This window comes from Brassica oleracea, chromosome C6 (assembly GCF_000695525.1).
Source record: "Brassica oleracea var. oleracea cultivar TO1000 chromosome C6, BOL, whole genome shotgun sequence".
Taxonomy (NCBI): Eukaryota; Viridiplantae; Streptophyta; class Magnoliopsida; order Brassicales; family Brassicaceae; genus Brassica; species Brassica oleracea.
This window is the reverse complement of record NC_027753.1, coordinates 11878818-11904356: the sequence shown is the minus strand read 5'-3', so window position 1 is coordinate 11904356 and position 25539 is coordinate 11878818. Positions and strand designations below refer to the sequence as shown.

The 25539-nt window shown below is 36.2% G+C and overlaps 2 protein-coding genes and 2 pseudogenes across 4 annotated transcripts in view; all 4 read left to right on the top strand.

Annotated features, from left to right (window-relative positions):
- Positions 1-180: 180 nt before the first annotated feature.
- Positions 181-10924, top strand: LOC106297493 (annotated as a pseudogene).
- Positions 10925-11773: 849 nt separating this feature from the next.
- Positions 11774-12803, top strand: LOC106297492 (annotated as a pseudogene).
- A 788-nt stretch (positions 12804-13591) lies between these two features.
- On the top strand, positions 13592-16319 carry LOC106300814 (G-type lectin S-receptor-like serine/threonine-protein kinase At1g34300). The gene has a single exon (XM_013737047.1). The coding sequence runs from the start codon at positions 13631-13633 to the stop codon at positions 16160-16162; it is 2532 nt and encodes an 843-aa protein (XP_013592501.1). The 5' UTR covers positions 13592-13630; the 3' UTR covers positions 16163-16319.
- A 5517-nt stretch (positions 16320-21836) lies between these two features.
- LOC106300746 overlaps positions 21837-25539 on the top strand; it is a 4068-nt gene continuing 365 nt past the window's right edge. The window contains exons 1-13 of one of the 3 annotated variants that reach the window (XR_001262059.1): positions 21837-22062; positions 22186-22677; positions 22751-23076; positions 23146-23238; positions 23318-23408; positions 23483-23576; positions 23646-23749; positions 23832-23901; positions 23991-24094; positions 24302-24418; positions 24541-24617; positions 24793-24837; positions 24947-25539. Coding sequence is in view for 2 of the 3 variants with exons in the window: in XM_013736953.1 (XP_013592407.1) it covers positions 22366-22677; positions 22751-23076; positions 23146-23238; positions 23318-23408; positions 23483-23576; positions 23646-23749; positions 23832-23901; positions 23991-24094; positions 24302-24418; positions 24541-24617; positions 24793-24837; positions 24947-25487 (1974 nt within the window). In the remaining variant the exon portion in view is untranslated. Of the gene's footprint in view, positions 22067-22185; positions 22678-22750; positions 23077-23145; positions 23239-23317; positions 23409-23482; positions 23577-23645; positions 23750-23831; positions 23902-23990; positions 24095-24301; positions 24419-24540; positions 24618-24792; positions 24838-24946 lie in introns of all 3 variants that reach the window. The other 2 variants (XM_013736953.1, XM_013736954.1) reach the window with 2 other exon arrangements.

Here is a 25539-nt window from a genome sequence, read left to right as displayed (position 1 = left end):
ATTGAATATTAGACTATTGCTAGCATTGAGTTCTAGACTTCAAACTAAAGAGACAACTCGAAGGAGAACATCACTCTATTCTTCCTCTATTGTTTTTTTTTATGTATCTCTTTTTTTTTGTAATCAAACTTCCATGAACTCAGGAACATAAAAGATGTTTGGGACCCGGTATAGAGTTTGATGTCAAGGTGTTCCAAAGACGAGTCTGACTACGGATGGTACACAACAAAGTAAGTGTATAAGTGGATTTCTTTTTATGATCAGAATTTTAAAAATAAAACATCAAAAAGAAACATAAGAATTTTATCTGATTAATTTTCTATATTATAGGATCAAGATAAATAACAGTGACCTTAAGAATGAAGAAGACAAGCCTGCTGTTAGAGTTGCTAGCCTTGGCCACGCATTCCATGTCTGGCTCAATGGAGAATACCTTGGTAAGATTGAGAAGCTACAACATTTAGATGTTATGTTTAGAGACCTGCAATAATCAATGAATTTGTTCAGGAAACAAACATGGTAGCCATGATGAGAAAAGCCGATGGTCATTGTCAGGAGCCTGCTTCTATTGCTTTCTCTGTGCTAAGCCTAGCGATGCATTTCCATGGGTGGCTCTCCATCTTCAGTACACTATACTATAAGTTGCCTCCCAAACAAGATAAGACAGCCAGACGGGTTACTATCAATACGTCGGTTTGTACGGTTTCCTGTGCATGAACTCTTGGTTCTGGAGTGCAGTTTTCCACACTCGGTAATCATCTACACATTACTTTTATCATCCACAATCTTCTGGTGATCCGTCTCTATGGTTTCTCAGGGATGTTGACATCACAAAGACGTTGGACTACTTAACTGCAATAGCCATTCTCGGATTCTCACTCATCGTATCCATCTTAAGAACCTTTGATGTGCGGGTGGAGGCTGCAAGAGTCATGGTATCCCCTCCAGTACTAGCTTTTGTCACCTCACACATAATGTACATTAACTTATACAAACTTGACTATGATATACAAAAAACTTTTGTCTCCTATCTGAAATCAATTCTATTTTTTGTTCTCCGTATTTTTTGTGAGTTCAATGTTTACAGGTTGGAACATGATTGTGTGTGTGGCCATGGGAGTCGCTCAGATTTTCCTATGGGCAAGATGGGCTGCTGTTTCTAGACATCCTTCTAATTGGAAACTGTGGGTGGTTGTGATAGCTTCATGCTTAGCTATGGTTTTAGAGATATATGACTTCCCTCTCCGTATGAAAGCTCACTCTATTTGGCACCTCGCCACAGTTCCTCTAACCGTTCTCTGGTGGAGCTTTATTAGAGACAATGTTGAGTTCAGAACTTCCAGTCTTCTCAAGAAATCTAAGACATAGGCGAAAAAAGTTTACTTACAGATGCAGAGGTTTTTTGAGCTTTTTTCAATGTTTTTTATTAAGAGATTTGTCTTGGCCTTGCTTTTGGTTAATTGAGATTTTGATATTAGTTTTTCATTCATACACATTTTTTACTGATATTTTTGGAGTCTTAAGACTTTTGTTAATCTTGTGATCCATATATGATTGTGTTAACAAAGTCTTATTTTACTTAAGTTGTGTGAAATTATAGGGTTTAATTTCATCAAACCAAATTGAATAAGTTTAATAAGCTTTAATGATCATTGCAACCAAATCTAAAGTATTTCAGTAGTTTCATGACACTATCTATATAAATTATTGCGGCTTAAACTCACTTAAAACAATTGCAGGAACCATAACTTTAATCAGTTTATATACATGCACACATGTCTGGTACAATGTTCCATATTGAAAATTTTATATTTCCAGGCTTAAATTAAACAAAGCAGCAAAAATAACAACAGAGAAAGTGAAATTTCACCTACAACATCTTAAACATCTTATTGACATTACTAGCCCCAAAGATTGATTCTCATGGCAAGAGGGAGAAAATAATTTTTTAGTCGTCCATTTGTTGGAGTTTTCCCTATTACACCACAAATATATATCTACTTCTATTCATGTTTATCAATTGAAAATTTCTACTACCAATATTCCATGAACTCTACGTATTTGAAAATATGGCATATGTCATGAATACTTTCTTCAAATATAAAAATCTATAGGTTGGTTTTAAAAACATAAGTATCTAAATGTTGTCTTGTAAAATAAAATCAGTTGAAAACTGGTCAAACAAAAAACTTTAAAAATAGAATAAAATTAAATACTATGTTTCTATCTTACTAAATTTTCATTTTGACATTTTTCACACAAATCAAAATATAATTGAATTCATGTTTATCCCTAATAATTACATCTGTTTAACTAATATTCGTTGAGATATTAAGGTATTTTTAAGATAACAATCATTTTTTTTACAATAAATACTAAGTTAAATAGGTATAACCTTTAAAATTATATTGAAATTATAAAATGACACAATTTTTTAATAAGAAGAAAAATTTCAAAAATGTCATTTATAAAACCAAATTTACATACACATATAAATTGAATATAAGCATAAAATTAGGTTCAAACATAATTCTCAAAAACTTAACTAAATCTTTAAAATTATCAAGGAATTCAAAAGAAAAATAAGAGTCAAGTTCTATACATGAATTAGAACTACACCTTCTATATGTAGCTCAAAAAATAATAATCAATCGTGTTGTTTTTGTATTCCATACTCAGTTTTGGTGTTTTAGTAAACTAATTTAAAAACTTATTACAAAAATGCAAGAACGAGACTATATCATAAAAAACACATATAAAAATATGGATTATTTTATATTCACACAAGAAAATTAGTTATGAATTTTTAAAGGTAATTATCCGCGCGTAGCGCGGAAAAACGATCTAGTTATACTAAAATACGCACAAACGACATGAATGTATACTAAAGTTGAACGTAAACTTTAAACAAATTTTATACTAAAATAAAACTCAGATGGTAACATTCAGAGTGTAGCAAAAGAAATAGAAGTACTTACATATGCATCATACACATTGGATCGGTTTTATCCTGCAAGTCTGGAAGGTAAAAGTTTGTGTGTTTCTGGTTCACCTCTTTTCAACATCTAGAAAAGAAAAATAGAGATGATTTCCTCAGATACAGAGGGGTAGGTACATTACTTATAACTCCATTATTCTAATTCAAAAGAATGAACGAACATTGTTGGAAGCGAAGAGTATGTACATTACCGATGACCCTACTATTTGTCTACACTTTGCTATAGAAAAAGAAAAAAAATCGAAAAAAAAAAGAAAAAGAAAAAGATTCAGAGAACAGAGAAGAGGGAAGAGGGAGGGAAATGACCAAAGAAGACTACATGTGTGTTCAGATAGTTGTTGGGGTAAGAGTCCATGTGTCCTTTGATCGATACTCCCAAGATTTAGACTACACATTTATATGCAGAAATGAGGTCAATAGAGGAGTATGTTAGGCGGAATCAGCTGAGCTGTGGACTGGATGGTTTGATTGCTAAGTTAAGGTCTCATACATGGAAGTGCCCTTGAAGTTGGTACTAATTCGATGTGGCTTGCAACATTGCAGTGATGAAAGTAGTAAGTTTAAAATTGTGTGAGTCTCTGCTGTTTTCAAACCTCTTTCACAGGTTTATTCTTGTTTTGCTTGAGGCAAGCAAAATGGTAAGTCTGGGAGAGTTGATATACCATGGATTTTACCATATTTAGAACATGGTATATGTCCTTTATTGAGTTTATTATATGTGTTTAGAGTCTGTTTTAGAGTATTTTTCATGTTCATGTATGTCATGGAGAATTTTGGTGATTTTGGAGTATTTGAGGTGCAGAACTGCACATACGCGTCAGAAGTTTAGCATTTTATACAAGATATAGCTTTGAGTTAGCATTCCAATGCCACTGGATTAAGGTTAATCAGCATCCTATACCAGAAGTTATGTTTGTTTTACTGAAGAGTGGTACGTCTGCCTCGCAAGAGGAAGCTGTCGAAGATGTGAAGAAGTGTCGTTCGACAACAAGACCTTGGTGTCTCTCGACACTGATGCCAGAAGACGGGCCGAGCCTATTTCATGACCGAATTGGGCCCAGAAGTCATCTCGTATTACCAGAATCCCTCTCGACGACTCTAAACCATATTTATGTGTTTTCTAAGCCATTGTTGACTGCTACACTTTATTTTTTCATACTCATTAGGTTAGGAGAGAAGAGAGGAACTCCTTCAGAGTCATTCTAGAACTCCTTTGGTTTTGGCATTGCTTTTTATATTGATGTTTTATATCTATTCATCTATGATTTATGTGACAACTATCATGTATGAATAGTCCACCAGTTAGATCTAGGTTTTCTAGGGTTTTGATGTTCTTCTGAATTATAGAATTGCCAGGGTGATTAATTGAATCCTTCACTGGATTGTTCTTACTGCTTGTGTTCTAGAGTAGCTAACTAGAATCCTGAACTTAGGATAGTTAGGCGCACGCGACATCATGGTCTATTACCTGAATTATTTCTGATGAGCTAGGATTGCTAGAAACATGCGACAATTGATCTGGTGAAGCTAGTGAACCAATCGATCAGATCGGTAACGCTTGCCTAAGGCAAGGTCAATCGACGCTAACTCAATAGCATCGATCGACGCTCAATCCGTGTTGACATGTGACAGCTGAAACACTGGGCTTAGTCAATAGATTAGAATCACAGCAAGAGCTGGTCGTCTTTTGCATTAGAAATCGAGTTCTAGGATCAACCCTTAGCATCTATAGATTGAGTGATAACCTGAATGAAACCCTAAGTTTAGCAACCCCTCTTCCATCAACAAACAAACTCATATATATACTTTCCTGTTATTTATTGCTTTATATACTATATGACCTAGCTTGATCTGAAACTCAAGTCTATTGTGTGAGATATCAAATCTCTGTGGATACGATCTTTAAGTACTACAATCGATCTCTTATTTGAGAGAGTTGCTCTTAGGATAATTTGAGCACATAATTCGGCGAACCAGTGCCTAGGTCATGGAACTTCATGAACCCTAGGTGTTACTACCACTGAAGGCAACTAATCAAAAAACACAGAGTGAATGACAGTACTAGTCACTTACACTCGAAAAAAACACTGATTTAATGACAGTACTAGTCACTTTCACTCGGCAAAAAAAAGAGAAGAACTATGAATGGCTTGATCCTCCTCGGGGATACGTAGGCAGTCTTTACAGGTTCAGCTGTAACAAAAAAAAAACATAAATCACATGAGAAATCTTTCTAAAAGGCAAAAGTCGCTTGCCAAGTAAACGACAGTCGTCTTCGTCACGCTTCACTGCAAATTTTTCTAAGGCAAACTATCCACAGAGCAAATGACAATCCAACTTGTAAATTTCCCTCCGATGCTTTGCCTAGTAATCGACACCTACGGTCATCACGATTCACTCCTCTCCGTCGAACGGCAGTCCGGAATGTCACATTCGTAGCAATCGACGTGCCAAACGACTAAGATATCCGTATACAGATTTGTCGACTTGCAGATATCTACATTACTACAAAACACACTACAAGAAATATGTACTTTCTTAGCGCGGGAAATATCATAGCAAAATCGCAAATGCTATGTCATCGGCAGCCATCATAGGTACTCCTTCTACGATAGCAATTTTTAAACGCTACAAAATGTACATATATGGTAGCAATATTTGAATGATGTTATTAACTTAACTATAGCACTACTTTTTTTGTTACAAATTGATTATGATTCATATATTCGTCCTATTATAGGTCTTTCTACAATAAACAAAAATAATTATAATTAAAAATAAAATAGTTGAAAATTAATTGAAAATTGTTCTATAATTAAATAAGAAATTTTATTTATAAATTAAATTTAGTTTAGAAGTAAATTCTGATTTACAAAACCAAACCAGTAATTGAAAAATAAAGTCAAACAACTACAATTTCCCTAACTCGGGTTACACTAAACCAAATCTAAAATAAAAAATCTAAACCTAAAAAAAAAAGACTCAGCTGCCTCTTCCTCCATGAGCCTTGCCCCTTCTCCAACAGCCATGAGCCTTGCCTCCTCAACCCGCCATGGGCCTTGTCTCCTCCAGCCACCATGAGCCTTGCCTCCTCCACTTATCTTTACCAAAAACAAAACAAATTCAGATTCATAATAGAGCAACAAAAAGAGAGAGAGAGAGAGAGAGAGAGAGAGAGATTAATAGGAATAAATCTCAATCTCTAGATTTAAGTTAATCCAACAACTCATAAGTGAGATCCATGTATCTGATTTGCACATTTTTTTTCCTTTTTTATTTTTTTATTTTTTCTGTCCTTCAATATTTGATATTTTGTTTTATAAGTAATTTTTCTTAGTTATATCTTATTTATGCATTCTTCCGAACCATCTGGGTTTTCTCTCGACCAAACTCCATATAATGTCTACAAATACCTTAGGAAATGTTTCTAGGTTGACTCCCAAACTCCTTGAATCACATTGGTCATCTTCGTTCTCCGACCGCTACCAATACTCTCTTTCGGCCATCTCCAAAACCTCTATCGACCATTTGTCGTTCCGCGTGAACCAACTTGATTCTGACTCGACCCAATATCTTCAATTGATCCATAAAGATTATTAGGATTGAACCTTACTTGGTTTGCTGACTTTGTAAAATCCTCCATGTCAGCCTCGACCATATCGCAGCTCAATTCTATCTCTTCGACCAATTTCGATTTTCACTCGACCAATCTTCAAACTTCTTCGGCCAAATGTCTAAGAAAATTTTCTTATACCATCTCACTTAAATTACTGGTCGATCCCAAGTCGTTGACTTTGTGTTGTCTGGCCCCCTAAGACCAAGGGTATTATAGTGTATGTCTTCGATGTTGAAAACGCCAAGGTGCAGCAAAAATAAAACAATTTTAGAAACTTCGCTAATCTCTGCACTTTATCCCAACCCTAAGAAGTTGGAGGTACAATCCTTTTATGACCGTTCTCTTCGGTTTTTATAAAGTACTCATTATATAGCTTGTCTTCTGCTAATAGCTTTTCAAACGCAACCCTAATCTTCAATGCACCAGACAGCATGAGGTAGGTCGAGTTCCAGCGAGTAACACAATCCAAAGACAAGCTCCCTCTACTAAATTTTACTGTCAGCACCATCAACTGAAAATACTGCAGTTTTTTACCTAATGATCTGACGTACTTGACAACATTCCTAATTGCCGCAAACTCTCTTTTACTTCAGCTAAGCCATCTCTCACTATCATATTCAGTATATGAACACATCAGCGCATATTCAATAAGCCACATCCTTGACCAATGCATTAGCTGCTAGTTGCCTATAAGTGTCTGTAAAGAGCCGTAATGCCTTGTTATTCCCTTTAGTACCCCAATGTCGCTGTAAAAACCTTCTTTATTCCCCAGTCCGCTAGACACTGACTCAGATGCTCATCAATGGTGTCACCTTAATGATCTGTGACAGGTTTGAAGCTAATGATCATCTTCTACATATCCCAATTTCTATCAATCCAATGAGTTGTGACAACCAGGTAGCTGTAGGATGTTGTCGGAGCTACCCAAATATATGTCATAAGAGAGATTCTCTGCTTTTCGCAGCTAAACAACTCCCTCAGCCTAGCTTCTCTCTTATAAACATAGCGAATATGTCTTTTGTTGTTGTTCTCCTGCAATTCACCATGTATATAGGCAGCACATTCTGACAGAACCTCCTAAACCCTTCTGATTCCACAAAAGAAAATGGAAGCTCATTCAAAACTATCATCTAATACACTGATCTCCTAAACAAACCCGCATCATACTTGAATTTTGTCATTACACCACTACTATCACCACCTAAGATCGGTTTACTGCCACTTTCCTTATAAAGCAAGTACAACTTAGAGCAAAATGGTTTTTCATGGGGCTTGTCCCACTTTTTTGGTCTCACATCTATCTCTTGGACATAATATTGACAATTGATGATGCTCGGATAATCTTCTCTTTGAATAAAGTGTTGCCACACTTCAGCTCTATGATCTTGCTTTTTCTTTTCAACCGGAGGTAGCTCAGTACTTGATCTCTCTGATGTCGGTTTTTTCTTTCCACAGCCATTATATCCATCTGTTTGAAGCCCCTCTCCAAGTAGCTCATCATTGTCTTCACAAGCTGACATCTACAGACAATCATAAGATACAATAGTTAAAAATACAAAAATTCAATCATAAATTACAGTATTACACTAACTCAAACAAAACAAACATAAATCGACATAAAGACCTTAAGAGAGACTGATATTTTACCAAGCCAAACTCTCAAGATTAAACGACACAGACCTAAGAAAGACAGAATATCTATACCTCATTGAACCCAAAACAACACCGACCAAGGCACTAAGCAAGACATAACATGTATACATCATTAAACATATATACAAACCCGAACCCAAACATTAACTCACAACCATAATCAAGCATAGCTAACCCAAAACCCAACTCAAACAACAGATAACTAAGCAAGACCGAACATGTATAGTTTCATACAAACAGAGACCCACAAATCAATACAAACCCGAAATCTGAAATCGATCCCAACGAAAACCCTAACTCCAAATAGAAAGAATCATACAATCTCGACCCTATTATATAGAATCAGGAAAAAGAACTCACCTTTCGGTTGAAATGATGTAAGAATCATAGAGAAGAATATCAACTTTCAGAGAAGAGGCGAAGAGGCGAAAAGAGATTAGGTTAATCGACTAAAGAGAGATTAGTTTAGACTAGCTATATATATTTAGCTTAAATTTTTGGTTATGAAGAACCCAACCGACTAGAAAACCAAATTTATTAAACACTCCTGCCGATCGGTTTGTCCCCTAGAACTAGTCAAAAACCGAATAACATAATGCTCGTTTCAGTTTGGTTCGAAATCCAGGGCTAATCCAAACAAACATGTGACTAGAGGCCCAATATAGGAATGAAGCTCATTAAGTAAATGAATACATTATAATATAATAACCCATGAGTTTTACCTTGAAAACATCTCAAGACTAGACATGTTATTCATATTCATCGTTTTTAACATTGACCTTACTTAGTACACTTAGTATTATTTTTAGAGGACAAGATTTGTTATGTGTGACTCACGGGTAACCTAGAATATACACAGCAGTATAAACAACATATGACTCAATGAAAGAAGAACAGTATTTTCAAATTAAGACAACGCTATGAGCTTAAAAGATTGCGCACGACAAAGAAAAGATTTAAGAGAGTAACAAAGAGTGATTAAACATAACTAAGACTTAATATAGTAGCAAAGAGTAATTGAATAATGTTTGATTGTTTGGTGATATGTTAGAGAGTAATGTGATGAACAAAGTGAAGAAAGTATATTGGAAGAAAAGGCTGATTAATCTGAAGAGTAAACCTTGACACTAAACGAAAGTTCTATATCATTGCCACTAACTTGTCATTTTTAAGTCGTGTCGTTAAGCTGTTATTCTGTGGAAACATTTTAACCTAGTGGTTAAAGTTTAAAGGTTTCTACACCCAGGTCAAGGGTTCAAATCCTAGACTATGCAATTACTTGCAGATTATAGAATGCAAAGCTTATCGGAGATTCTAAAATACTGTAGGCAGAGCCCTTCTTTGTGGTCGTGTGCTGTGGAGAGAGTATGTCCATCAAAGATGTCATATATGCAAAACCGTTTGTCGATCCAAGTGTTTCGGGAAGAGCTTCATCGTGGAACTCTTATCCATAGAGTTGTTCATCAGTGTCGCATATGTTGCAGGTAGTTGATCATCTTATGTAATAGAGTTAGAGATTATACGATGATGTAATGTGTTACTCAGTGTTACAAAAAATAATTGTTATTCTGTTAACATTGTCATTATCTTGTCATCTTTTTTTGTCGTATGCTAATTATTAAAATTAGTCTTAGTCTTTTGAAATAATTGAATTATTTTTACAAATTTTCTAGTCTTAGTATTTTGAAATAATTGAATTATTTTTATAAATTTTCTTCTAAGGAGCAATGACTTGACAATGTCACTTTGATAATGCTGGAAAGCTAAGATGCCTCGATAGAAGATCTTTGTCAAACCACTTTCAATATAGAAAAGATGCCAACATTTTCTAAAATCTCCAATAGAATCAGCCGAGAGTAATCCATTGTCACATCATCCTTTTATCAAGGATACTTCACCGTAGCCAATATTTTAGACTCTCACATAAGGGAAAGTGGAGATTAATTCCTATCAGAAGGATTAAGTGCAAATCTGAGAACAAGAAATTTGACACAAATAAATGAGAATAAAGCTTTTCAAAAGCAGGAGAGAAGATTATTACAGCACCATTAGCACAGGTTTTTAATGGTGTATCTTAGGTTAGTTATGATTTAAAGAAAAAGGAAAATTAGATAAAATAGAAGATAATAGAAGATACGGCATTCCACAAAACAATACTTCGGTTACGTCTCGTCTCAAAAGAAACAGGCGCGTCCACCTAACGCGCCCCCAAATTTTTCTCTCAAACCCTACCTCTCTCCGACCTCGATCTCCGACTTCTCCTAGCCTCTCAGGCGCCTTTCTGGTGCTGCGAGAGGGCCCTAAAATCTCCCACATGTCCATGCCTCTTTCCTCTGTTGATCTCTGCTCAGCTTGTCTTCTTGCGCGGCGCCTCTGGATCTGTTGGAGCTCTCCTCCAGATAGTCGGATATCAAAGTCGTCTTTGGTTCTTCTGGAGAACCGGCGAGCCAAGTGGAATCGGGATTACCCTAGGGCCCTTGGGTCTCCTGCTAGTCACCGATTGCGCTCGAAGTTGGGTCATCTTTGAGATCCGAGACAGCCGGAACACCAGACGCTTCGCTACCATCGCCGTTCTTGCACCTGTATCTCGCTCCAGTCGGCTACTCTATCAGGTCTCTCCAAGGTTCTCCGTAGAGCTTCTCCTCTATGTTGAGTGAAAAGTGGATGTGAGGTAAGCCATTGAGGACCTCTCTCCTTAGTTCAAAAGACAACAACCGTGGTGGTCTCTGGTTTCAGCTTGGTAACACCTTCTTGCCTCTGACGTTGTTCTCCTGGGTCTTGAGGACAACCCATTGTTACAATGTCACCTGCTTCAAGGCGAAGCCTTCTTTTACCCTGAGCTGTCTGCTTTGAAGGAGTATCTTTACTTCTTTTGTCCTTCAATTCCATCCTCCTAAGCTCCAGTGCTAAGCTTGTGTGTGTCCTGAAGTCGTTGCTGTATCCATTGTGTCGCGTAGCCGGATAGGGAGCCAAATCGACCGTATGCGCTTGACCGTAGCTTGCTCTTCATGTTACACGGTGTCGAAGTTGGTTCTACATGTTAGCAAACACCGAGAAAGCTTGAGATTTGTTGGCCAGCGTCCTCCTCCAGCGGAGCTCCGGGATGGGAGCCAGTTGTTGCCGTCGATGCCTGCTTGGAGCCACTTCGGTACAACCTGACTAAACATCTCTTGTGGTTTTACTCTCATTGTCTATGGTTGCTACTTTGATATGAGAAGTGCTTGGGAGGGGGAGATTAAAGTGTTAGTCTTTTGTTCTAGTTTGGTATCATGTTTCGAGCTTCCATTGTTTGGTTAAGATTGAACATGATCTCTTTGGGGTTTGGGGGTTTTTTAAAACTTTTTTGCACCTCTAAGCTCTCAGAATGGCTGAAAAGCATATTGGATTGCATAAACATGTAACCAAACCTTCATTCTTTGCAACGACATTTATAATTTAGCAAAAAAAAAAAAAAAGAAGAAGAAGATACGGCTCTTAATTAAGGGAAGCTAAGGGAGTGTACAAAAATGAGTGGGCAGAGGAGAGGTTTCTTTCAACCCTTTCGTTCTCTGCTCTCCTCGGCGTCGTCTCCGTCCGGCGACCCTAGTTTCACATCATCGAAGAAGACGTTATTTGATCCTCGGAACCGTACTGTGATCACTGCAAGTCCATGCTGTAAAGCCTCCTCGAATCCTAATCCAATCATCCGGACCATTAAAAGTTGGTTTCATCTCAGTCCAGGCTATGGATGTCACGTTTTCAATCTTACAGAGACGATACGGCGTCGTTTTCAGAACATTTCGCCGGAGATTTGAAGCAGAACAGCGGTTTAGGGATTGCTCTTTTGAGCATCACGGCGTCTGCTAAGGTAAAGATTAGTCCTTTCGTGGCGATGCTATCGGCGTTTGTATCGGCTGTGGTCGCGTGGTTCTTTGCGCAGATGAGTAAAATGGTTATTAACTTCTTCATTGAGAGGAAATGGGATTTGAGTTTGTTGTTTGCTTCTGGTGGGATGCCTTCTTCTCACTCGGCTCTGTGTATGGCCTTGACGACCTCTGTTGCGCTTTATCATGGTGTTGGGACTCGTTGTTTCCTGTTTGTTTAGCTTGATTGTCATGTATGATGTTATTGGTGTTAGACGCCATGCTGGTATGCAAGCTGAGGTAATGAAACCATATCTGCTTCTTCCTCTGTCTTTGTGTTGATCTTGTTTTATGGCTAATGTTGTCTTTTGTTGATCATGTCAGGTTCTGAATTTGATCATAAGGGACTTGTTTGAAGGACGTCTCATTAGTCAAGGTGTTGTGATTGCTTGCTTTTGTTGCCAAGGCCCACCTCTTCTCAACCTAAGATCTCATTAATTCATAAGTTTTCTGAATTTTTTTTGTTCTTATTCGATTCAAGTTCTGCAGTAGCAGAAAAAACTTTGTGCTTTGAGTACTGCTTAGCATCATGATTTGGCTAAGATTTGTAGTTGTATCATATGTTGTGTTCAACAATAGAGAGAACTCTTGAAAATGCAATGATACCTTTGTTTCATGTGCCTCTCTTCTCTATGCTTGTCCGGTTTTGTAATGAACTATGTAAACATGCGATGACATGAGAACAACAAGCCAAATTTATTATATATCACAGAGAAGCCCTAGTTACAGACACTTCCCAAGAACAATGGTTGCAGAAACATATTCAATTTCGTAAATGTATTTTATTTAATCAATGTATTTCTGTGTTCTGTAAGAATGTTTTCCAAGTCTGTATCCAACTAACATTAACCTTGCAAACAAATGTTATGGCTTACTGTAAATAACAGTTTCATCTCTTTGTTTTCTTGTCTGATTTTTTTTTAAGAATTCCTAAATAAGAAACTAGCATTAGAGTGAAAAATCAATATATCTCTTAACTAGAGTCTTTAATTACATTTAATTACTAAAATACTCATTAAAAAAACTTAATGGATTCGTGGGTTAGCCATGCTCTTATGACTAAGCTTAGAAATAGAAGAAGATCATTAAGAGAAGTTTCACCTTGAGACAATTACACAACAAAAAATGCCTATTGCGAAAAGAATCGATCCTAGGACCGAAGATATACTAGAAGCAAAAGTTTTAATCAACATCTTCCTCCGAAAGATAGAGGTTTGGTAAGAGAGAAAATTCGAGAGAGAGAGAGGCCTCCCTTTTGTTTATTTTTTTGTCTTGCTATCTCTTTCCCCCCACCGTAGAAAGTGGTAAAAGCTCGCACAGTCACCTCATAAATCATAATAACACTCATTTGAATTGTCAACTTTTGAATATTACTACAATTTGCAATCGTAACTATCACTAATAATAATTAGCGATTTAAAAGAAGAAAGAAAACAATGGTCGTTTCAGTCTTCATCGATAATGAGTTGCAGAGAAGAGAGAAGCTTCACGACCAAAACAATGGCGGAGCCGCCATACCCCATGCTTCTTCCTCTTCTTCTCCTTCTCCTCCATTTCCCATATTTAACTTCGGCCGTACCTCTCGGCTCTGTTCTCTACGCCTCCGGTTCAGACCAGTCCTGGTCGTCTCCCAATTCCACTTTCGCCGTCTCCTTTCTTCCATCGTCTTCTCCAAACACCTTCCTCGCGGCCGTTTACTTCGCCGGAACCGTTCCCATTTGGTCCGCAGGAAGCGTTGACTCTCAAGGATCCCTTCGCCTCTCCTCCTCCGGCTCCCTCCAACTCATCAACGGCTCCAACACCACCGTCTGGGACTCCGGTACCGACGCTCTCGGCGTCGTTTCGGCTGCGATTGAAGATTCCGGTAGCCTTGTCCTCGTCAACAACCGAAACAAAACAGTCTGGTCTTCCTTCGATCACCCGACGGACACGATCGTGCAATCTCAGAACTTCAGCGCCGGTAAGATTCTCCGATCTGGTAGCTACTCGTTTCAGCTAGAGAGAAGAGGGAACCTCACGCTTACGTGGAACAACAGCACGGTTTACTGGAGCCAAGGGCTTAATTCGTCATTTAGCTCCAACTTGTCTTCCCCTAGCTTAGCTTTACAGACCAACGGTGTTGTGTTGATGTTCGATTCAACTCTCACTGGTGGAGCTGAAACCATTTACAGTGACGATTACGGCGAAGGTAGCAATACGTTTCGGTTCTTGAAGCTAGATGATGATGGGAATCTCAGAATCTACAGCTCCGCGTCTAGAAACAGCGGTCCTGTCTCGCCTCATTGGTCTGCTGTAGCTGATCAGTGTCTTGTTTATGGGTATTGTGGTAACTTTGGGATTTGTAGTTACAATGATACTAAACCCATTTGCTTGTGCCCTTCTCGTAACTTTGATCCTGTTGATGTGAATGATAGAAGAAAAGGTTGTAAGAGAAAAGTAGAACTAAGTAATTGCTCTAGCAATGCAGCCATGCTTGATTTGGATCACACTAGGTTGATTACAGACCCTAATGACCCAAACTCTCAGAGCTTCTTTGCTGGAAGTTCGCCTTGTAGAGGGAATTGCCTTGTTAGTGGTGTTTGTCTTGCTTCTGTCTCCATGTCTGATGGGTCTGGAAACTGTTGGCAGAAGCAACCCGGTTCCTTCATTACCGGGTACCAGAGCTCATCGGTTCCGAGTACTTCTTATGTTAAAGTCTGTGGTCCGGTGTTGCTTAACGAACCTTTGGTTGGATCAAAAGGTGATGGTAATAACTCGAAAGTGCACTTGTGGATTGTTGCAGTTGCTGTACTAGCTGGGCTTCTTGGTTTGGCTGCGGTAGAGGTAGGTCTATGGTGGTGCTGCTGCAGAAACAATCCTCGGTTTGGTACTTTGTCGTCTCACTACACGTTGCTTGAGTACGCTTCTGGTGCACCCGTGCAGTTTACATACAGGGAGCTTCAACGTTGCACAAAAAGTTTCAAAGAGAAGCTTGGAGCTGGAGGGTTTGGTAGTGTGTATAGAGGCGTGCTCTCGAATAAAACTGTGGTTGCAGTGAAGCAACTAGAAGGTATAGAGCAAGGAGAGAAGCAGTTTAGGATGGAGGTTGCAACCATTAGCAGCACACACCATCTGAATCTAGTCAGACTGATCGGGTTCTGCTCTGAGGGACGACACAGGCTTCTCGTCTATGAGTTCATGAGAAACGGATCTCTGGATAGCTTCTTGTTTAGTACTGATTCAGGGAAGTTGTTGACTTGGGAGTATCGGTTCAACATTGCGCTTGGGACGGCCAAGGGAATAACTTACCTCCACGAGGAGTGCCGCGACTGCATTGTTCACTGCGACATTAAGCCAGAAAACATTCTCGTGGATGACAATTACACTGCCAAAGTCTCTGACTTCGGACTAGCCAAACTCTTGAACCCAAAAGACAACAGACACAAGAACCTGAGCAGCGTTAGAGGAACTAGAGGCTATCTAGCACCTGAATGGCTCGCAAATCTTCCTATAACCTCGAAATCGGATGTCTATAGCTACGGTATGGTCCTGCTAGAAATAGTCAGCGGACAAAGGAACTTTGATGTCTCGGAGAGAACAAACCACAGGAAATTCTCGATTTGGGCTTACGAGGAGTTTGATAAGGGTAACACCGAGGCCATCCTAGACATGCGTTTAAGCGAAGATCAGACGGTTGATATGGAACAAGTGAGGAGAATGGTTCAGACAAGCTTCTGGTGCATACAAGAGCAGCCACTGCAGAGGCCGACAATGGGGAAAGTGGTTCAGATGCTAGAAGGAATCACGGCCATAAACAAGCCGCCACGTCCAAAGACCTTAAGCGCAGTGTCGATTTCAGGGAATAGTGGGAGCACAAGCCACGCATCTATCTTGGTTGCTTCGGGTCCGACGCGATCATCTTCTTCGTCCGCTGCTACACGGTCGTTTCAGACAATGGGGATCACATCGTCTGGACCGGCTTCCACAATAATCAGTGAAGGTTCGTTGCTTTGATCTTAAACTGGCTGTACTGTGAGATTAGTACTAATAAGTGTAGGTTTTGTCTTGCTTTACTTATTGGATGCGTTGTAGTTGTATAGGAACACAGCAAAGCTATATTATATCTATTGTTATGAAATAAATAATATGCATATTCAAGGTTGTGTGGTTCCAAGTAGAACCAAAGTTAAATATGATAATATTATCATCCCATTGTAATTAAAATTAGCAAATGTTCAACGCATTGTTATGACTAAAAATGTCTAGGGGTTGAAAACCAATATAAGATCTCAAATTTCTTCCAATACTGTTGCGTGTACGTCGTCTCGTGCGAGCATAACTAACTCGTCGGAAGGTGGGAAATAAAGCAAAAGCTTCACATTTTTAACTCGATAACTAAGTTAATAAGCTACACAGTAAATCATCTTATAGGAACTTTAAAATTATGTGTTATAGATTTAAGCTGTCAATAATTTTCGATATTATGTAATTAAGTAAGTTCATATAATTATTTTGTTGTCAATGTGACTAATATATGAGTGATTTTAAAGAGACGTTATTACAATTAGTACGCATATGAAATGTCATATTTGAAACCTCATTTTACCTAATAAAAATTAGGACTTGTCTAAAGGTCTATAAAATTTGTATTGATTCATTCATAAATTTAAGAAAGAAACCTACACAATAAGTAGTTTCTGGAGGTTTAGATTCTTTGGTAACACACTACTAACATTGGAGAATTGCTTTTCATACAATTTTTGTTTACTGCTTTTTAATTGTCTTCGAACTCTTTCTGATAGCAACTACTAAAATATAAACGAAAATAGTCTAATCAAAATAAGAAGATTCTCGAGACATCAAAATCCAGAAAAGATTAAAATAAGAAGGAGAATTGCTTTGGAATGGCAGAGCAACAATCGTATTCAACGAAATGAATCCATTCACCATGATTAGCCCGATAAATAAATGTCGATCCTTGGACCTTGATAACAATATTTTGGTCAAAGATGGTTTACCGCATTTTTTGGTTTGATCATCAAACTCCCAACACTCTTTTTAGTTTTTATACATCTATTTGTTCTTGGCGCCCGACTGGTTTAAACGCAACGGTTGCGGTTGCGGATGCGGGAGTTTGCGGATGCGGATGGTTGCGGTTTCAAGCGTTATTAAACGTTTTGTATGACTGGTATAACGTTTGAAAATTGTTGCGTTTAGGATATTTGTGACTGGTTGATTATAAAATATTGCAGCAGTTTAATAATAAATTACTCATATTAACATATTATAACATTATAAAAATATAAAAAACATACTATTGTAATAAAATATAATAATTATCAATATAATATGATTAATAAAATATTATGTTTATTTATAAAAAAATTGAATTAGTTGAAAGTTATAATTTTAATAAAATTTGTTTTGAAGATTTATATTAAAACTTTATAAAAAATATTTTATTTCGTTTTATATATGTGTATATCTTTATATATGTGTGTATATAAATGTTTAAAATTTTTAATAAATAGTTAGGTTAAAGTTTTTATAAAACAAATTATGATACTCTTTGTGAATTTTAATTAATATATTAAATATGTATATATTTTTATTTATAATATTTCCACTTTAAAATTTTAATTTTAAAATAATTTTATATTTATTTTTCCACCCGCAACCGCAAATGCTAGCTGGAACCAGCTTTTGATTTCAAGAGGTTCGGAGCGGTTTGGAACGATTAGTAGCGATTTGTATGATTGTTTCGAAACGCTGTCAACCGCTACCAACCGCAAAAGCTGCGTTTGCGGGTCGTAGCGGGAAAACCAATCAGGCTATTAATTTTTTGTTTTCACCCACTTATTTTCAACAAATATGTAATCAAATATCATTTTCAACGCGTTTTTAGGATAAACTTTCAGGTACCCCTTTTATAAAGAGCATGGGGGCGGGCTGAATTATTTACAACAATATATATGTACTATATGTACATATATATATATATATATATATATATATATATATATATATACACATTATATATTGAGACGTGGAATCAAATATATATGATAGAAATGCGATGGACACACTCAGAAATATATAGAAATTTGACCAATGTGAAACTAGTTGAATTGGTCCAAAAACTAGCTAGGCAATCCTTCCGACCAACACATGTATCCTTTTAGATTAATTCTTCATCTTACGTCCTACTTCTAATTACTAGATGAGCAACTGAACGTAAATGGCCAACGTATTAGTGTAAACAATATGTATGATTTTGGTAGTTTTAAACATGTATGGATGATTGTTGCTGGACGTGTATGAGAATATTAAATGTTGCCCACAATGGTATACGTGCACACAAGCAGAAATCACAGTTAGTAACCGCCGGATAACAATAGTCGATTCAAACACGTACCATATGATACCCATCTTGCTTGTACGTAGCTACCACACTTCGAAATATCAGTTGCAATATAAAAACTAGATCATGACCCGGGTAACAGGGAATTTTTTTATTTTAAATTAATTAAACAAAATTTATAAACTAAATGAATGTTGTTTAGTGTTAAGAGAGATTTTAGTTGTATAATATTTACTTTATATGACGTAAATAACGTTATTATAATTCTTTGGTGTAATGTATCTTGTTAATAATTTGGTTCATATTATAACCAGTTTATATTTGTTGTTTTTAATTAGTTTTAAGAATTTATCTTCAGATAATATATATTTCGAATATATTTGATAATTTTTTTGTTATTATATTTATTGTACTATATAGTTATTTTCGATGTATAATATTTATATTTTTATGTAATGGCTATTATTGAATTATTATGTTACGTAAATAAATTATATAATTTTTTATTAGATTGTAGATTAGTGCAATACAAAAATAACTGATGTTGCTAACATATAGAAATATGAATACATTTTTTGTGTTCATATATATCATATTAATTACATTTCATATAAATAATCTTATGCTCTATATATATTTAAATATCAGAAAATTAAAATTTTCATTGATTAAATGTATGTAGATTTTATTCAATAAGCTATGTAATAATCTATAGATTTATTTTCGTACAAAAGAAATCATTATGATTTGTTTGAAAATAATTGACTAAAAAACATATATATAGACAAGCAGAGATTTGGCCCAATGAATTTTGTTAACTATCCATTTATAAATTAAAGCCCACCATCTAACAGCTTTTAACTCGGAACAACAAATAAACATTTGTATAATCTTTTTGTGTTTTTTCCTATAAGACTTGCACGACCACTTGAATTATTTATTGTTCCAATCATATAAACTGTTTTAAAAAATATTTTTAAATACCGGAAATATCTTTTATAAAAATACAATTTACGAAATCAAAATGTTTTTACATTTTTATTTTAATGTATTTGAAGTATATATAACAGTATTTTTTTAAAAATATGAAATTGTATAAGATATTATTTAATTTAATTTTTAGTTATTTCAACTCTTTTCATTATGAATTTTCAATTTAATCTCTAATTTATTTGATCAATTGTATAATATATTTTATAAAAGCAAATACTACATGATATGAAACATGATAACACTTATTGGTCAAATGAAGCTTAAAATAAAATACCAAAATTTACAGTCAAGAAAAATAAGTGTTCTTTTTTAAACACTGATTATTCTTGATTGTAATTTTTTTATAATTTAACATCACTGATTAGAAAATAAAATAAAAGAATAAATGTTTAATTACATATGGTACTAATAACTCTTATATCACCACTAAAGTAAAATTTTGGTATAAATATTTATTGTTGGCAAGAATTTTGAAGTTACTTAATTCTTTATTCTTTTTGGGTGGGTATGTAGTTTATGCTTTCCTGCCTTAGGGTTCTCCATTACACAATTCATATTTGTAGATATGTTTTTTGTTGATCAATAAATTTTAATTTCAACAACAAAAAAATTATATATGAAATAATGACATATATAAATTCTAATAAATTTTAGATTTTTGTTTGTATTAGTTAAACTATGTTGAACTGTTAAAATAAATATGTTGATTAACTTAATGAAATGATAAATTTAAATAAAAATTTAATTATTCAACTATCAAAAAATATTTGATTAGTATTGCTTTAGTTTTGTATTTATTAAATCTAAAATTTTGATAATGTATATATATAATATGATATATAAGTTGATGCAAAAATTATAGTTTTAGTTATATTAAGTTTATTTTTATTAATGCGATACATATTTTAATTTAATGTTGATATATGAGTTATTGATATATTCAAAAGTCAACCAAGTCACCTTCGCCAAGTGGTAGCTTCCGCCCTGGATTCGAGTAGTATTGGTCATCTAGCCGCATCCTTAACGATAAAATTTCGGATACCCCGATGCATAACCTCGTGGGATTAGTCTTTGTACCTAAAAAATTTTTGGGATCCACTCGGCTATCAAAAAATAATAATTTCTAAAGTCTTTTCAAAAAATAATTATTTATATTGAAAGATCTGTTTAATGACGACATAAGAGTTATCCGTCATTACTATATCTATATTTTTTTGCCAAAAAGATAGATTGTTATATGAAAATTGTACATGTCACAATTAGATTGATGTTATGTTATATTTTTAAAAGGTTATGTCATATTTCTTTTGTGGATAATGAATGTAGTGATGATACATACACAAATTACTTATATAAATACATATGTGACATGGCTATTTTTTTCTCTTTTCTATTTCAGTATATAGTATGAGCAATATTTTTTTTTAATAAACTTTAGCTAGTTTCCTTGACTAAACTATGAAATATAAAATGGATAAAATATTTTTATAGTGAATATTTTACGATCGAAAAAATATTCTATGTTTTTTACTAATCATGGGAATCCTTAACCCAAAGTCCATACCGAATCCATGAGATTAGAAAAACAAATTTTGGGTTTTATTGCTACTAAAAACGTTTATGGGTGACCGACCATCCACAGTTGAAACATGAAATCATAGCAGGAAAACTCAAACCCGGACCTAGATTGACATAGCGAATCCTGACAATCACTAGACCACTATGAGATGGTCTGAAGTTTTATGTTGAAATAGTTTCACACACATTGGCACCAATATTGAAAACAATAACACATTTTTCTTTGATAAAATATAATAGTCTCTTTATTAACTTTTAATTGAAAATAGTTTTGTTAAGGAGAAATTTGGTTAATCGCCGCTGAACTTTAATTTTAGGTTTCTTGCTCGTACAATGAAATTTTAAACCAGTAAATGATTTTTTTACAAAACTTTAAAAATGCAAGACATCTAAGATCTAAAAAGAGACATATGAAGTTAAATAGAATAAAACCAAACACTAATTTGAAATAGTAGCTGAAAAACAAAAACGACAAAAATACAACGATACGACTAGAAAAAATATTAAACATAAAATTGTTAAAATATTGAAAAATCATAATTTAATTTTAAAGATTAAAAAATATATATTTCACAGTACATATTTTACTATATGAAAAATTCCGATACATTTTAAAATTGCCGAACTATACCTAAAACCAAAATTGAATAAACTATAATGTTTTATTGTTGTAGTAATCGATATTTGATGATAAATATAATAATACTATAATAATATGGCAACTTGTTAATAAAAAAACACAAAAAATAAAAAGAAGAGGTGTGCATCGAAGACTTTGAATTGAGGGAGAAAGGCCATTCGGGTTAACTTTGGCAGCTTCACCATTCTCACACTCTCCAACTCTCTCTCTCTCTCTCTCTCTCTTCTCTCGAGTCGCGTTTCTTCAGCTAGACTTGGTGACTTTAGCTCATGGTGGGTGAGGCAAGAACGAAGCCGAACTTCAGTTTGATCTGACTCCCAGATCCGAGTCTTCTTCTGCGTCGTAGGTCTTCCCTCTTGCTTCTAATCTCGGATTAAGCAACTGATTGCTGATTTGCTAGGGTTTTGCAATTTTGTAGCTCTGCTCTTAGATATTATTGACTTGTGTGGGTTGTCTTGATGGCAGGTTGTTGTGTGAGCAATTGCTCCGATTAATGTTAATGGACTGCTGCTTCCATACGGATCAGGATTTGCTATTCCAGTGCTTTGCTACTTACATTGTTCATCCTTTTCAAGTCTCGTAAAGACTCTTCCTTTGCTTGAAGCTTGAGCTAGCTAATTTTGATTAATAATAAAAAAGGCGGTGATGGGTGGGCTTTGCTCTAGGAGTTCCTCTGTAAATAACGCTCCTGCTGGAACCTTTCCACATGCTAATGGTCATCTTAACAATGGCTCTGCTGGTGATCTCAGACACAAAGATGGTGGTGATCCTTCTCCGGTGAGGGAGGAGGACACTGTTGTTGACAAGCCCTCATCAGAATCGTTTTCGTTTCCCACTCTCAACATATCTTCTCTCGGAACTCATCCTCAGAATATTGAGGACGGTATTCCCCGTTTATCAAGAGACCTATCTCAGAAATCAAGATCCACTAAGTCTAGGCAAGCTGCTGTGGCAAAGGTAAATAAAACTGTTACCTGAGTTTATCTCTTTCTCTTTTTGGACTTGACTTGAGGTGTTTCTCTTCTTATAGGTTTCCGAAGTAAGCTCACTGTTAGGCAGGGCTGGCACTATGGGACTTGGTAAAGCTGTGGATGTATTGGACACACTTGGGAGTAGCATGACGAACCTGAATCTAAATGCTGGTTTTTCTTCTGCCACCACCATTAAAGGGAATAAGATCTCAATCTTGTCCTTCGAAGTTGCTAACACCATTGTTAAAGGCGCCAATCTTATGCATTCTCTGTCTAAAGATAGCATCACACATTTGAAAGAGGCTGTGTTGCCTTCACAAGGTGTACAAAACCTAATCTCTAAGGATATGGATGAACTCTTGAGGATTGCTGCTGCTGATAAAAGGTAAACACTACTGACTACTCCTCTACACTGGTTTCTGTTTGTGGCTCAAAGTTATGTATTATTGAACAGAGAAGAGTTGAAGATTTTTTCTGGAGAGGTGGTGCGTTTTGGGAATCGTTGCAAGGACCCTCAGTACCACAACCTGGATCGCTTCTTTGACAGGTTCCAACATGATCCTGTTGCTTTGCTCGCACGATGGGTCTATTCTTTTTTTCATTAGTTGTGTGTTATCATGATTTAGGTTGGGCTCTGAATTTACTCCCCAGAAACAATTGAAACAGGAAGCAGAAACCATAATGCACCAGCTGATGACTTTTGTTCATTTCACAGCTGTACGTATTTTTCGTGATAATTGGTTGTTATGTATGGATGGCAACTTACTCTTTTTGGTCTGCTATGCTTTCAGGACTTGTATCATGAACTCCATGCGCTGGATAGGTTTGAACAAGACTACCAACGTAAGATCCAGGAAGAAGAGAACCCAAGCACAGTACAACGAGGTAGATATGGATGATATTGTCTTCCGTTTTGTTGGTTACCGTTCTAATTTCTGTTCCATTTGTGTTAAGGTGTGGGAGATACCCTCGCTATCTTGAGAACTGAATTAAAGAGTCAGAAGAAGCATGTAAGAAACCTAAAGAAAAAATCTCTTTGGTCTAGGATCTTAGAAGAGGTAAGGGCTGCAACCTGATAAACCAATTATACGTACCTTTTGAGAAGTTTCTATAATTATTGAACATACTAATAATTCTTAGGTGATGGAGAAACTAGTGGACGTTGTCCATTTCTTGCATTTGGAGATTCACGAAGCCTTTGGTGGTGCAGGTGAGGCTCAGTTATCGGATAAAGGGTTTTAGTCTTATTGCAGCTTCTAATATGAAATATCAATTCATGATCCTTCTACTTGATTGCAGATTCTGATAAGCCTGCAAATGACCCACCAATCAATCATAAAAAGTTGGGCTCTGCAGGTCTTGCCTTACATTACGCAAACATCATAACTCAAATTGATACTCTTGTAAGTTATTATTCTTCTTTTCACTATGTTTTACTTTCCGTATTTTGGGCAGTTGTCTAGTTGCTTGGCATTGTGAATCGTCTGTTTCTCGTATCCAATGATCTGCCACGAAGCATTATCAAATATCAATATGATTGGACCCATATCGACTGTGTCGGTTTGTGGAATTCATTTCAAATTAAGTGATTTCCTTATTTCTATGAGTAGGTGTCCCGGTCTAGCACTATGCCTTCGAGCACAAGAGATGCTTTGTACCAAGGTTTACCCCCAAGTATAAAATCTGCTTTACGCTCCAGAATACAGTCCTTCCAGGTTAAGGAAGAGGTATTATTTGTACTCAATGCTCTTGTGCTAACAGAATGAATTTACGATGTGCAATAATGTTACTGTAAAAATGTTGTTTGTATGCCTGCTCATCTTATTTATTTGTTTTTTTTTCTAACCAGCTCACTGTTCCTCAAATAAAAGCCGAAATGGAAAAAACGTTGCAGTGGCTTGTTCCTGTTGCTACAAACACAACCAAGTAAGCTTCTACGCTATTTTCTTTCTCATTATCTTTGGTTTGTTTCATCACTAGAACTCTGTATCTGTCTTGATTTTCTCTCTACTTAAGCTTGTTACACGTGACAAAACCCCCCTTGGTTTCTGTAACTGAAGGAAGTCAGGCTTACTCTTCTGTCTTTTCTTTTCTCAACCAGAGCGCACCACGGGTTTGGATGGGTTGGGGAATGGGCAAGTTCCGGGTAAGCCATGAGGACAAGCTTGATTCTTAGGCTATTCTCTCTTTGTGCTGAATATACATACATTTGGCGTTGCTTGCTGAATGATATAGAACATGGGAAATAATTTCAGGTCAGATGTGAACCAGAGACCAGCAGGTCAGAGCATACTAAGGATAGATACACTTCACCATGCAGATAAAGAAAAAACTGAGGCTTACATATTAGACCTGGTGGTATGGCTGCATCATCTGGTTACCCAAGTGAGGGCAACTACTGGTTTTGGGCTAAGATCTCCGGTGAAGTCTCCAATCAGATCACCTAATCAGAAAACAATCCAGCTCTCGAGCGGTTCACACAACAACCCAAGTATGGGGTCTCCGTTGCTGACGATGGAGGATCAAGAGATGCTTAGAGACGTGAGCAAGAGAAGGAAAACGCCAGGAATCAGCAAGAGCCAAGAGTTTCAGACGGTGGCTAAAGCAAGGCTGTGTAAGCATCACAGGCTGAGCAAAAGCAGTAGTCACTCGCCGATGATGGGGGAGATGATGAAGAATAAGAAGGATGCATTCGCAATGAGAAGGCCTTCATCTGTGCCAATCATTGACTTTGAGATAGATCGCATGAAAGCCCTGGATGTGATTGATCGCGTGGACACCATTCGGAGCTTGTAGCTAAACAAATGAAACAAGCATCCTCTCTTATTCTCCCCCCCCCCCCAAGGAA